At 35.7% G+C, this 14,827-nt stretch overlaps 1 protein-coding gene across 4 annotated transcripts in view; it reads left to right on the forward strand.

Annotated features, from left to right (window-relative positions):
- The window catches only part of RANBP17 (RAN binding protein 17), a 307,270-nt gene that overhangs the window by 281 nt on the left and 292,162 nt on the right, over positions 1-14,827 (forward strand). Inside the window, exons 1-2 of one of the 4 annotated variants that reach the window (XM_012722311.1) lie at positions 7,982-8,122; positions 11,367-11,457. Coding sequence is in view for 1 of the 4 variants with exons in the window: in XM_012722309.1 (XP_012577763.1) it covers positions 11,367-11,457 (91 nt within the window). In the remaining 3 variants the exon portion in view is untranslated. Of the gene's footprint in view, positions 1-7,981; positions 8,123-11,366; positions 11,458-14,827 lie in introns of those variants that run through there. The other 3 variants (XM_012722309.1, XM_012722312.1, XM_012722310.1) reach the window with 3 other exon arrangements.

Raw genomic sequence — 14,827 nt, forward strand, 5'->3', positions numbered from 1 at the left:
GCCGGGTGGGGGGCGCGGCCCTCCGGGGAGGGCCGATGCTGAGCGGTGGCGGGGCGGGAGTCCGCCTCCCTGGGCGCGGCTTCGTGGTGCGATGGACGGTGCCCGGGCAGGTGGGAATCCGGCCCGCGGCTCAACCTTCCCGCCGCGTAGTCAGCCGCTGCTGAGTTGGGACGCAGCTCGAGAGGGGGCCTGGACCCGCCGGAGGGTCGGAGGCAGCGGTTGGACTTTAATTGGCCGGAGAGACAGGGGCTGCATCTGTGGGGAGTTACGCTGGAGGCTCGGCAGTAGCCTTATTGGAGGAGGAGAGGGGGCCCGGCGCGCGCTCGAGGAGCGCGGAGACGATCTGGATGGGACGGAGGCTGACTGGAGCTGGAAGGCTCATTTTCCTATTCTTTCTATTCTGGGCCGGTACTGGCATATGCATGTAGTTAGTCATTAAACAAAAATTTATTGAGCCCCTGAGTCCTCCGCCCTCTCCCCCCCATCCCACCCCAAGCCCCACACTGTCAAGTAGTATGCAAAGTTCTGGGATAAAGGATTATTTACATCGTTTTACTATCCCAGCCGTTGTCAGATTCACAGGTAATTACAGTAAATGTAAAAACCGATGTAATAGAATTAATCACAGAATATTACGGGTACATCGAAAAGGGGCATTCATTCGACCTCGCGCCTGGTGTGTTTGTGTGTTGGGAAAATATGAGGCAGAGCTATGCTTCTCAGTGAGATACTATAAGCTTCTTTGAGCTTTAATTACGCCACTTAATTTATAGAGTTCCTTCCTACTCAGCTGGTCCTTGAAGATACAGCTGTAGCAAAACTTTGATTTCTGTTTTCAGTGAAGTTTAGTGAGTCTTGAAAGAAGTGTGGAAGTTGGCCTGGTAAGGAGGGGAGAGTTCAAATGCAAAGGACTTTGTGAGCTAAGTTGTGGAAGAACCTGTACAATGCAGGACGTTTTCTCTAGCTGGAGCATAGGGTTCACATAAAAGGGAAAGAGGCAGAGGAGGAGATGACTCGGGTTTCTTCATATAGTGATACTGTTAAGATGTCACATTTCCTTTGTTGAATTCTTGAACTCACTGCCATCAAACTAATTCATTCCTTGAATTATTAACTGATTCCTCCAAAGGGTTTTTATAGGTATTTACTCCCGTCAGGTAATTGACACTCCAACATTTATAGATGAGGGGTAGTGAGCCTCACTCAGTTACCTTTTGATTCCTTGCCATTTCTTAGGTCTCCAGATCAAAATCATGTTATTTATTCCTGTTAATAAGTTTGCCTTCTGGGAAGTTTTCACAGGAAAAGTCTATAGCCAAGACTTACGGACTGTGCATGAATAGATTATCAGATGTTCATAATTCAGGTATGAATCATGAGAGTAATTTAAAAACTGGTGGAACTTAGTAATGTTTTCTAATCTGGGAAGGTGATGCATAACAGTAAAACATAGGTAAAGTCATACTTAAGTAGAATGATGAAAAAATCAACTGCTATTGAAAAAAACTACCATCTTGGCTTCCTGAGATTTTATTTCATAGCATTTGCCAACAGCTTAACAAAAGACTTGGGCATAAAACATCAGATAATACAGGTGGCAGGGCAAAACAAAAAGAAAACAAAACTAAAGTCAGTGTGAATTCTTTTGGGCATATGGGATCATAATATCACCCAGTTAACACTAAGAGCATTTATTAATAATGAAAAGCAGTACCTAGCAGTTTGAATTTTCACACCATCATTGTAGTTTTTCAGACCCACAACTAACTTAAGAGATGTGCATATATGTGTGTATCTACATTTTATTCCTGAAAATCCCACGTAATATAAACATTGTGATTTGCCCAAGGTTCAGAATTATGGCAGGCCTAATAACTCATAATTCCATATCCCTTCATACCTGTATCATACTTTCACCTACCAGGCTAGGTAGCTTGATGTATTATCAAGATGATGAACAAAGAAGCATTTTTTTTGTAAAGTCAGGCTAGGGTGCACTGTTCCACACATAATGTCTTCATCACATAATGACATACATTAAAAAAACGGTAGTTTGGGGGCTTATTAATATATACTGCCCACAGCCCAAATTGTGGCTACCTGGAGGGTATGGGACCAATATCCCTTTCTATCTATAAACCACCCAGGGTTCTTGCATTCTGATTAGGAACCTGCGAGGGTATTCTTTCTCAAAGTAATGAATATGGGTTATCTAGGAGAAAACAGTTCAGATTGGGGGATTTGGGGAAAGTGAAATGTAGCGCTGGTAACAAGTAAACTGTAAGCACTTTAGATGGAATAGAGAATCAAGTGATAATGTTAAGAAGCATTTGGACGACCCAGTGGTTGATTTTTTTTTTTTTCTGTTTTCAAATAGCAGGGATGATAGTCATGCTTCTTAATACCCATTGAGGCTACCTGACATAATCTAGATGTGATTGTGAATATTTGAATAATATGGTGACATGATGAAAAGGGGTTTGGGAAAGATCATCCTAGAAGTGTGGACTTGAATGGGAGACAACAGATCACTGTTATTTTCAGAAACAGAAAAGATTGGTTCCTTAAAATTTATTGTTGATCTGTATGTCAGGCACTGATTAAACTCACTAATCTTTTCTGTCTTAATCTTCACAATTATTTTGGGAAGTGGACATTACTACCCCTTTAGTTTTGAAAGACTAAATCATTTGCTTGCGGTTACTTAATAAGTAAGCGGCATATTCCAAAACTTTTGCTCTCATTCCCAAAGCATCTAAGGAAAATCAGGGCATTAGAGGCTTCAGTTGACTTTATTGTTTAGCTGCTCTACTGTTTATGAGTATCATATAGAGGCAGGAAGTCTTTATTTGAAAAGAATTAGTAGGACGGTGTCTGCCTGGAACTGGCCAGATTGCCAGCCTTGAGGACACAGTTCACAAACCTGCTGATGTCATTTCTGATATCAACTGCATGTTTGGGGTTTTCTCAGAATCACCTTCAGGTTTAAGAACCTCCAGAATTCATTGAAAGCTATCATACTTATGATTGCAGTTTATTACCAGGGAATTACAGAAGTTGAAACTGATGAAGAGATGCATAGGGCAGAATCTGGGAGGATCCTAAAACAAAACTCTTCTTGTCTTTGGGACATGTTACTTTCCCAGCATATACATGGCAGCTTGAGAATTGCAACTCAGGGAAATTTGTTCAAGCTTCAATTTCTGGAGTTTTTATTGGGGTTTCATTATGTAGGCACAATTGACTGATTAGTTACCCATGTAGTTAATCTTAGTTTTTGCTCTTGGATTGGTGCTATGGAATCCAAAGTCCCCATCCAAAACACATGGTTGTTCTTTCCAGTGTGGTCATTGCCTTGCCTGAACCAAAATACTACTAGGTATGAAATAGAAAACGCCCCATAACTGAGAGCAAAGGCTAGACTTTTCTTTGGCTTGAACCAAACTAAACAATAGGAACTAAGGGGCACAGTTAATGATAGCATCAAATTGTAGATCTAGGTTCTGGTGTAGACCTCAGAAACAACTGAAAACAAAGGGACACATGACATGGAAAAATGTTCAATTCAGTTTCTGACATTTAGGAGGTTTTTTTTTTTTTCTCACATTTCTTTCTGGATTTCCAGATGGAAGACACTTGTAGGCAAATATAAAGGCGGTACACTGACAGAGTTGACAGTGTGGACTAAGGCATCATCTACAGATAATTGGTGACTGAAGTAAAGGGTGGCAACATGACTGGGTAACAGGAGACATATATGTGGAACATTTATTTGTTGTTTAATCTTCAAAAGCTTATATATCTGATCTCTCAGCCTTAGTTGTTTTTTCTGTTTTTGTTGTAAAATGGGTATACTTTGCAGAAGTTTACTTTTGGGGACTGGTTTGAAAATAAAAGAAAAATACATTTCTAAACATTTAAGTAAATACTGTATCATTCATTGTAGAAGAGTTTCGAAACACCAAGGAATAAAAACTTAAGATATGCTCAGGAAAGGAGTGGTCAAGAGAGGAAGTAGGAGAGTTTGTGGGAATCAGTAACTGCAGGATGAAGGTGTTTTCTATTAATGGTAATCAAGAAAGTTCATTCCAGGAAGCTGGAAATATAGAGAGACGTAAATGAAAAAAGTTTAAAATTCAAAGGTTGAGTAGATTTTTTGTGGTTTATTTATTCATTTTATTATTAAGGGATTTTTTTTCCCTTAAAAAAACTCAGTCTTGGCCCTCCCTGGTGGCGCAGCGGGTTAAAGCACTGCACTGAGAAGCTAAAGCCACTTCCTCATGAGTTCTATTCCTGCCTGTCCCGGAGGAGTGCACATGGCGTGGCAGACCTCTCCTGACCCGCCCGCTGCTCCCCTCAGCAGTGTGCTTCGTCGATCCGCCTGTTCTGCTCCCTGCTCTGTCTCTGGTGAATCCTCTCACCCTCCACGTCTCTAGCCTGTACCCCAGTTCTGTATGAATAAATAAATAAATCTTTAAAAAAAAAACAAACAGAAAAACTCAGTCTTTTTCCTTCTTTATTGAGGTACAGTTGACACAATAAATTACATGTACTGAAACTGTGCAGTTCGATGAATTGTGACATGTATATATCCATGAAACCATCCCTAGAAACAAAATAATGAAGTATCTTACCGTTCCCCAAAGTTTCTTTATGCTGCTGCTTCAGTACTTCCCATCCCATTCTCTTTTGCCCCTCCCCAGTCAGAAACCACTGATCTGTTTTGTGGTATTATAAAGTCATACCAGGTATATATGTGTGTGTGTGTGCACACACACACACATACAGAGCTTTTACCTGTTGATAACATATATGTGGAAATTACTTTATAGAAAGAATCACATCATTTCTGGATTGGAGCATGGGCATACAAAAACTTGGAATGAGTCTAGAATAACTTGGAAGGTCTTCCTTTAGACAGTTGGCAGAATGATGTCAGTGTCTCCTATGCTATGGAAATTGGGTGCTGTGTGCTTATATTTGATAGTTACTCAGTGGGAACTAGGTGATGTCCAGTACTCCTTATTCTATCAATTAGTTATTTATTAGGGCTTATAAATGTTGGACCCTGTAGAAGGTTTAATAAGTCGATTTGTCACAAAATTAGAAGTGACTCATTTCTCTGAGGCAGTCTTATGTTAATCATATTCTCAGACATCACTGTAGAAGACTAAGATGCATATTTATTGCAGAAAATAAATAAAGTTTTTCTCAATAAGCATACTTTTTAGAAAGTCAAATACTAACCATAAGGTTGCTTGGTCAGTCTGCAGTACCACACTGTGAATTTAACTGTTTAAAATATTTAGGTAGTAATGCCTTTCTACCAGGGTAAGGATATTTGTGGCTGTATCCTTTTCTCTCAAATGATCTAGTATGCTAGGTATGTGTGTAATTGTTATCGTCATAGTGAAAGAATAACTTAATTTCTCCCCTTGTTTCAGTGTTTCATCAGAGAAAGTTAAAACCTTTCTTTTATCTTGCACCACCTTACATTTATTAATAATTTAAAATATCACTCCTTTTGAGCCAAAAGGAGTAATTGGTAACATTGTTGACTTAAACAAATACTATTAAATACATTCCATACTTGTCTTTGTTAATTTTTTTTAACTCAGTATAGCAAAACAGACAAAATAATTCCAGACCTTTTCCATAATTTTTCCAAATGGATTTACTTAGGCACCATTGATTATCAGTATTAGTTTCCTAGGGCTCTTATAAGAAATTACTGCCTGTGGGATGGGTTCAGGTAAGAGAAACAGAATCTCCTTGGTGGTATAAGGGGTTAAAGTCAGCAGCTATGAAGCTGTCAACAGCCTCTGCAGGAGGAGTTTGAAACTGCCACTGGGGAGCTAACTCACATGGTGCAGGAGACCTTTCCTTTTTCTCCCTCTGCTCCCCTCAGTGATGTATTTCATTAGATCCACCTGTTCTGCTCCCTGCTGTGTCTCTGGTGACTCCTTTTACCCCTCTCTCCCCCGCTCCCCATGGACCTCTAGCCTACATCCCAATTCTTGAATGCATAAATAAAAAAAAAAAATTTTAAGGTAAGAGAAATAGATTTTTTTTACAGATCTGGAGACCAGAATCTGAAACTAATGTGCCAGTGGGTTGTTTCCTTCTAGAGGCTTGAGGGAGAAAGTGTTCCATGCCTTCTTCCTTCCTCCTGATGACTGCTGGCAATCATGGTTGGCATTCCTTGGCTTGTACAAGCATCATTCCATTTTCTGCTTGTCTTCACATGACTTTCCCCTTTTGTGTCTCGGTATCTGCATCTCAAATTTCGCTCTTCTTTCTCTTATGAGTTAGTGGATTTAGGGCCCACTCTAAACCATGAGGTGTACACTATTTTTAGTTTTAATTTTGTTTTTAAACAGATCCTTGTCACTATTTCTGGCCTAGTTCTTTTTGCACTCAAACCCTACATCAAAGACTCTTTGACCTAGATGAATTCATGACAGCAGGCTCAGCTTATTATTAAATTATTTTGTATGTTATCAGCCCTGAAATCAGCCCCACAAGTTTATCAGGTGAAAGGAACAACTTCTGGGTTTGAGCAAGTCATGAGAGGGGAAAAAGGTGTTTTTTTTTTTTATTTTTTAATTTTTGTAATTCTTAACCATTGGAGAAAATAGGGAAGTGATATATTTTTGTGAACCTCAAATTTTCTATGGATTTTAATATTATGAGCAGTGTGTGGTAGTACTCTAAGGTTTTGTTGGACTAGTGTAGGTAGGGGAAATGTTTAAAATGTGGTTCATTTCTGGTCTTTAATCTTAAATGTTTTGTATTTTTATTTTCACATCTAGCAGGAAATTCCCAAGGCTGGGATGTTCAGCTCTGATGTGGATAAGGAAGTGAGAAATTAAAGCAACTAACAAAGAGAGGGAAGTGAAAAAGAATAAAAGGAGCTAGAGGGGGCCTCATTTTAGTATTTCTAATGTATTCTTTTTAGGCAAAGCAATAGGTGTGGGAAGGGAGGGAAGTGTTGTACTAGTATAGCTGTGTGGCAGCCACATAAAAATTTAGGCCAGGCAGGACAAAAAGTAGTATTTCTATAGAAATATTCTATTACTTTCAAATGACATTGAAATCTATGCTTTTTTTTTTTTGTCCTCCACGGAATAATTATTTAATTCAAGTTCTTAAAGAAGTAATTTTAGTGAGAGCCTTTAACAAAGATGCTTCCCAGCTGTGGGGATTTGTGCATTCACTTTATATTCTTTCAGATTGTATCCATGTGTCTTATTTCTTCAGATGAGATTACATTTATAAACAGAATAAATTATTCTTTGGGCCTGTAAAGTAGGAACCTGCAACATGATAGCTAGTTATTATACTGCTCGAAATAACATGGGGTCTAGTTCCTGAAAATCATGACATTCATAAATTATATTTATTTGTATTATTATTTACAACTTTATTTATAGATAGAACCCTTGGAGTTCTTACAATTTGAGAAAAACTGTAAATTAGTACGGTGTCTGCAGCTTGCTCATGATTATTGCCCCTGCCTTTCTTTTTGATCTCATTTGACATTATTTCCTTGCAGTCTGTTTACCAGTAGTGCTGGGCTTTTAATGCCTTGCATTGGTTAGTTTTTTTCCTGGGCTCCTGTAAATGCTATTTCTTTGCCTGACTGCTGGCTAGTCTCTTTTGAATCTAGGCACCCTTTCAGGTCAGCAAAATTGTCACTTAAGGAAGTTTTTCTAATTTCTTGGGTTAAGCAAATCTTCCTCTTTATATATTCTTACTTTTCCACCACAGAACTGTTAATTTATAATTAAATACTTTGGAGGTAGAAGATAGGCCTGTTGTGTTCACTACTATGTCCCCTAGTAAATAGTGGAAGCTCAATAAGCATTGATTAAATTGATGCATATAGGCATATTTGTATCCTTTGTTCCCATAAGTTATATATTTATTTGTTTATTTCTACTCAGTAAAATTAAAAATTTTTTTTCTTCTTAAGAGTTTGACCGAATTGGAAGTATTATGTACTCATCTCTACATAGGGACTGATCTTACACAAAGAATAGAGGCTGAGAAAGCACTCCTGGAACTTATTGACAGCCCAGAATGTCTCAGCAAGTGTCAACTTTTATTAGAACAAGGAACAGTAAGTATTTGTTAATAGCAATTAACCATGAAAGATCAGTAGATATATGTCAGTGTTAATGAATTTGTGTAGGTTAGCAATGATTCCTGCTAGGTCTTTTTACTATAGTTTATTTCACTGTCAAAGAGATTAATGAGGGAGAGAATTGGAAAGCCTGGAAAGCAAATTTAGGGAAAAGCCCACCAAGTGGACTAGAGATTAATTGAAATAGTTCCTCGATTACTCTTGGGCCCTATATATTTCTCATCAGTGGACAAAACTTACATATATTTAGAAAGTGGACCAGCAACTTAAAAAAAAAAGTCTAGGTCAAAGAGGCACATTTTACTTAATTCTGAAATATAAAGGAATGATTCAGAGGAATACTGACTACCTGTTGCCTGCCTCCTTTCTAGAAATTTATAGTGATTCATTCCATGATATTTTAACAGACACTTAAATGTAAAGCCAGGTGCTGCACTACCTACTGTTTGCTTTCAGTATGTGCAGTATAGTAACTTATAATTGAGCTGGGGAGACATAGGCATGTAATATAAAGCTATGAAATGATTTGGTAAGAATACTCTGATCTAGAGCAACAATGAGCAGATGTTTTCTCTACCAGGTCATATTGGTAAATATTTTAGACTTTTTGGGCCAAGAGGAAAAATCAAGATTATTTTATATCTGTAAAGGGAAAGAAAATAATTTTTGACAAAGTTTTATTGAAATATGGTAATTGAATACAGCTCTTTTTCTTTTTGGTGATACAGGTCTGCTAATAAAAAGGATGGACTTTTTCTTTTGGAAATAACATTTTGCTTATTTGAGCAAAGTTAGTATTTCCTGTTATCAACATTGATTACAAATGTTCATATGTTAGTACTTATCCATGATATGATTTTACAAATTTCATCTTGAAAATGTCTTTTCATATAGGTACTGTCAAATATTGACAACAGTCCATGAGCATAAGATTTTAATTAAGCATATTCATCACTTAGAAGGCATTTGTAGAGTTCTATAAAAACTTCTCAATATTTGACTTTTGGAATGCCATTACATTGCAGATTAATCACTTCAAATGAAGTGGAAAGTCCTTAACTACTCAGTTAAGTGAATTTTGAAGTTTGGAAATTTCTTTTTCTTTTTTATTTAAGTAAATTCTGAACAATTCAGCAGTTTGAGTGTAGAAATCTCACTACAGGTTTTAACTTTGATAGTGTAGAAAGAAAATATTTTTGATACTGTATTTCTTGTGATACAAATAATATCCATTGTTACTAAAATTAACAACATTGCCTTTTAGGCAAGTGTGTAACTTCAGGTTGAATTTATTAAAAGACAAAGTTTGCAGCAAAGCTGATTTCCATATGTACTTAATATTTAGCGATAGAAGTGGTTCTTCTCATTCAAAAAAATTTTAGTCTTAGCCCTGAGCTTAAAAAAAAAATTGTAATAAACCTTTAGTGGTAATCTGTCGAGTGGTCAAGTCAGGATTTTTTGGCTTCTGTTACTGATTGAAATTCCCACAACTGAAGTGAAGTCCATTGTTAACACTTTTGATTCATTAACCCATGGTGATTCAAATTGTAATACAAAGTATCTAATAATGAATAACAGACTGAATAACCACAGGCTTAAGATTCTTAACCGGTTTTTTTTTTTTTTTACAAGTTTTAAACAATTCTTTAATAAACCCTCCCATAAATTTTTACTAACACTTTTGACGCAGCAGGTACTATTGCAGAATAGGTTTTGAAAATACTCTGGCCTGAATCTTCATGGAGATTAATTCTCTAGTTACTTGAGACTTAGTAGTGACTCCTAGAGTAAACCATATCCTAACAATGAGAACAGTTGTAGTAACATCTGTCTGTTCATCGAGAATCATTTTTCTTAATTTGAATTATTTTTGCTGTTATATAGTGTCTAACTGAACATTATTCTTAGCAAAAAGTGAGTAGTCTGAAGTTTATTTTCTTTGCATGACTTAATTAACTATAATTGTTTTAAGAGGTCTTTCTTGCTTGGCTAACTAATGAGTTGCTTTGAAATTTAACTTTGGTTTGGGATCTTAGTTTTTATTTTTGTAAAGAAATTCTGTTGTGTTGACATACACTGTTTTAAATGGATACTTTTTCTGTTAACTTTCTGTGAGTTAAAAATATTGTCAGCAGTGTTTAGTCTGATTAATCTGGGACATTGTCAACATATATTGTATTCTTACAGGACAATCATAGGACCATTTCATAAAGAGAACATTCCTTTTCCATCTAATTCATTAGCAGTAATGCATTCCATTGTGCTTTCAATGTTAGATATTTGAAGTGCACTTTTATCTTTTCACATTTCGATTTTATGCACTGGTAATAATAAAAGGTACACATTATGTCATGGCCTTAGCTATGGTACTCTAGATGTTATGAAATGAAAACTCCATCCCTGCAATGCATACTCATACTCTTACTGCTGCTCAAAGGCAATGAATGGCAATATGGTCTCTGTTTGCCTATTTAACTCTGTTAGGATAGCATGAAAGCTATCCTAGGCAATATTAAGTGTAGCTTATGTACTAATACATTTTATGGACACTGAAATTTGATTTTCATATGTCACAAAATCTTTTTTTTTTTTCTTAATAGTCTACAGTAGTTATACCATTCATAAGTCATAGGCCTTGCTAACAAACAAACAAAAAAACCCCAAACATAGGCCTTGGTTTGCTTACCTAGAGGAAAAAAATGATGAAAGGCTAACTTGGTTAACTTGGCTGAATTTTGAAGAACTAACTCCAGTATCAAGTTAAGACAGTTCATGGTACACTAAGACATAGCTCTGAAGGCACAAGGAGGTCAGAGTGGGGAAGTTGTAGAAAGGAAGTGAAAGGCTATCGATAAGATGACAGGAAAGAGTGGATGTAGATGTATTTCAGGAGATAATCAGAGGTAAGAACATACAAAATTATGTAGTCATGGTAAAGGTATTTTATTTGAACTTGCTCATAATCATCGTATTTTCTCAGCTGCTTCCTGTTGTTGAGGAGACTTCCTACATACATCTAACCCTTTTGAGGAATTATGTTCATATATATTTATGTTTGTGTTTATATTTTATCCATTACAAATCTGTCAGTTTGGAAAACCAGGGAGATTTTCATTATTGCTTAGAAAAATTACATTATTGCTTATTCCTATTATAGTTACTATTACAGTACTAAGTCATTTTAATTTCATTTATAAATAAAATTTATTATTCTTTCTAGACATCCTATGCACAACTCCTTGCAGCAACATGTCTTTCAAAACTTGTTGGCCGAGCCAGTCCTTTGCCAGTTGAACAGAGGATAGATATCAGTAAGTGGTTTATTATTCTTTGACAAGTTGTACTTTTAAAGTAAATTTTTCTACTTAAATATGTTGAACTATTACTAGGTTGTAAATTATTTGATTGTCATTCTTTTAAAGATGATTTATCATATCTTCTTTACCAATTTAGTGATGGGCAATGAGGTGTTATAGAAAAAGGTGTAATCAAAAAGTATTTGTTCAGTTCAGTAAAAAATAACTAGCATTTTATTTTGTGTAATTACTAGTTTTTGCACTCTCACACTTTATCCTCTGAACCTGTGAGGGGGCCCTGTTGTTATCCTCATTTTACAAATGAGGAAATTAGATGTAATAGGCTTTTTTATGTGCAGAAGACCGTAGAACAAGGAAGAAGTAGAGCTCTGATGCAGATTCAGAGTCTATGTGGAGTCCATACTATCACTGATTACACTTCATGTATACCCAATAATAGAAAAGACGTCAGCTCTCCAATATTTCTAGGATTTTTTATCAAAATCATTTGGATGCATGTAAAATCAAAAGCAGGTTCCTTCTTGTGGGAAGACTGTATGTATGGATGAAGAGTGCTTGGAACTTAGTATAGTTGGAAAACTGATTCTGTAAAGTAGCATTGTTTTTTTTCACATATCATGTAATTTAAAAGAGTATGTGGATGTGAATTTGTTTTTTATATGGACAATGCTCTAATAAAAATCCCTTCAAATACCTCCATTTTGCTGTAAATAGCAACACTTCATCTTTCTGTGATTGAGTCCTATTCCATTATGTGGTTATACCATGAGTTTTTAACCTAGTTACTCTCTTTCAGAGGGCATATAGGTTGTTTTCATGTATCTGTAAACCTAGGTATCCTCTTTGGCTATTAATTGTCTTATTTAAATCTGCTGTTCATATAATCCTTGGGTTGTTTGGTCTTTTATTGTTGAATTGTCTATGCTTTTATATACCCTAGCTATTAACCACTTGTCAGCTATGTAATGTGTAAATTTTTTCTCCCATGTAGTAGGATTCTTGTTAATTGCCTTGTATTTTCTTTCAATGTATAAAACCTTTTGAATTTGAGAGGGAGTTGTTTATATTATTTTACCATAGAGGTTTAGTCTCCAGAAACATCTTTGTCACTGATTGGGAAAAACCACCAATGTTTTCTGCTATATATTTTATTATTGCAGGTCTTCTGTCTAATCTTTAATCCATTTGCAATTTATATTTGTGCATGCAAATAGAGGGTGATCCAGCTTCATTTTTTACATGACCTACATTTCCCAGCACCATCCAGTTATGAGACTCTCTTTTCACCACTGCATCATGATATGTGCTTTATCATATCTTAAGTACTGATATGTATGTGAATTTATTTTTGGTTTTCAATTCTTTGTCACTGATCCATGTGTCTATTTTATGCTTCCTTTGTAATTTAAAGTCAGGTAATGTGATACATCAGTTTCTCTCCTTAAATATAAAAGGATTGCTTTTGCCATTTGAAACCTTTTATGTCTCTGTAAATTTCAGTATTATGTTTGGTTTCTTTGGAGAATATGGTTGGTATTTTGATGTGGATTGCATTAAATTTACATATTGATTTATGTAGGGTAGTCATTTTGATTATCTTGATTCCCCCTATCCATGTATATCAGATGTCTAACCATGTCATTATATTACTATCTGTTTATAAAGTATTTTGTAGTTTTTGTTGGATGGTTCCTTTAACTCCTTTGTTAGGTTAAGTCTGAAGAATTTGATTCTTTTTGAAGTGATTGTGAATGGAATTAATTTGTTATTGCTCATTGTTTAATATATAAAAATGGTTTTGATTATTGTATTTTGATTTTAACTGCCACTTTGCTGTATATAGTGTTTTTTTCAGCTTTTTATGGGTGTTTCGGATTTTCTATACTGTATTATATGCAAATAGTGGTAGTTTCTCTCCTAACTTGAATTTCCTTTGATTGTTATCTGATTATTGTAATGAAAACCTCTATACTGTATTAAACAAAAGTGGTTGATAGTGGTCATCCTTGTCTTGTTCCTTACCTTAAGAGGAAAGCTTTCAGTTTTTCACCATTAAATATTAATATTGATATTGGTTTATGGCATATTGCCATTATTATATTGGGGTAGGTTTCTCAATAGTGACACAGTGGTACAACGTAAGAAGGAAGGGTAACTGCTGTATATTGCCCAGTGCAGGCACTCTGGATATCTCCCATAACATTCAAAGCAGCATTATTTACAATAGTTAGGACAGGTAAGCAGCCTCGATGTCCATCAGTGGATGAATGGATCAAGAAGTACTATGTAGTCATAAGAAAGAATGTAAATGCAACTATTTTCAAAAAATGGAGGAAGTTAGCAAGAATTAGATATAGTTCAACATTTCAGAACTTAGTAGACAATTTGATAGTATAAAGTACTTTAGAAACTAATGGGAGTCAGTAAACACCATGAAAGTACTGAGGTTAAAGCGATGGGGGACAGAAAGGTACAAAAGGATATAAGGATGGCATTGGGTAAAAATTAATTTTAAAAAAGATGATAAAGCACAGTATCAGATGACACACAAGTAGTACAACAAAGAGAGGAAAAATGAAAATAGTTTTAAGAATTTTATAGTGTAGAACTTATTTGTAAAGTCATCCATTCTGGGCTTTTGTTTTTGGGGACATATGTATATATATATATATATATATATATATATATATATATATATATATATATATTTGTTATAAATGTTTTTTACATTCTTCATTTTGTACATTTTTTTATCTCAGTTGTCATCCCTGTGGACTTCCCACCACCACTTTACCCATGTGCCATCACCATATTCCTATGCGCTCTTCCCACCCATTTTGTTCTTGTTGCCTTCTCCTCCCCATAGAATGTCTCTGGTTTATAGTTGTTAGTTGTTCTTTTTTACTTTATTACAATTATGTATATATATATTTCCCCCAGTTTTTTTCTTTTTCTTTCTGACATATTTCACTAAGTATTATCATTTCCAGTTCTATCCATGTTTCCACAAATAGCATGATTTTATCTTTTTTTGATTGCAGAGTGATACTCCATTGTGTATATATACCATATCTTGATCCCATCTATTTTGGGGCATTTGGGTTGATAACAACTCTTCCCTATTGCAGCAGTAAACATAAGAATGCATGTGTCCTTTTGAATTACTGTTTTTGTGTCATTTGGGTAGATACCTACGAGTGGAATTGCTGGATCATACGGAAGCTAGTTTTTTAAAAATAGTATCATAGTTTATTTTTACATCATTTTGTGCCTTTTCCCATTTCAATTGCAATTCCCTTGGGCTTCCCATCCCCAAATCACCCATGTGCCATCACCATAGTCCAGTATGGGAAGATTTTTTTTT

The sequence above is a fragment of the Condylura cristata genome, unplaced genomic scaffold, assembly GCF_000260355.1.
Source record: "Condylura cristata isolate star-nosed mole 26May11 unplaced genomic scaffold, ConCri1.0 scaffold00008, whole genome shotgun sequence".
NCBI lineage: Eukaryota > Metazoa > Chordata > Mammalia > Eulipotyphla > Talpidae > Condylura > Condylura cristata.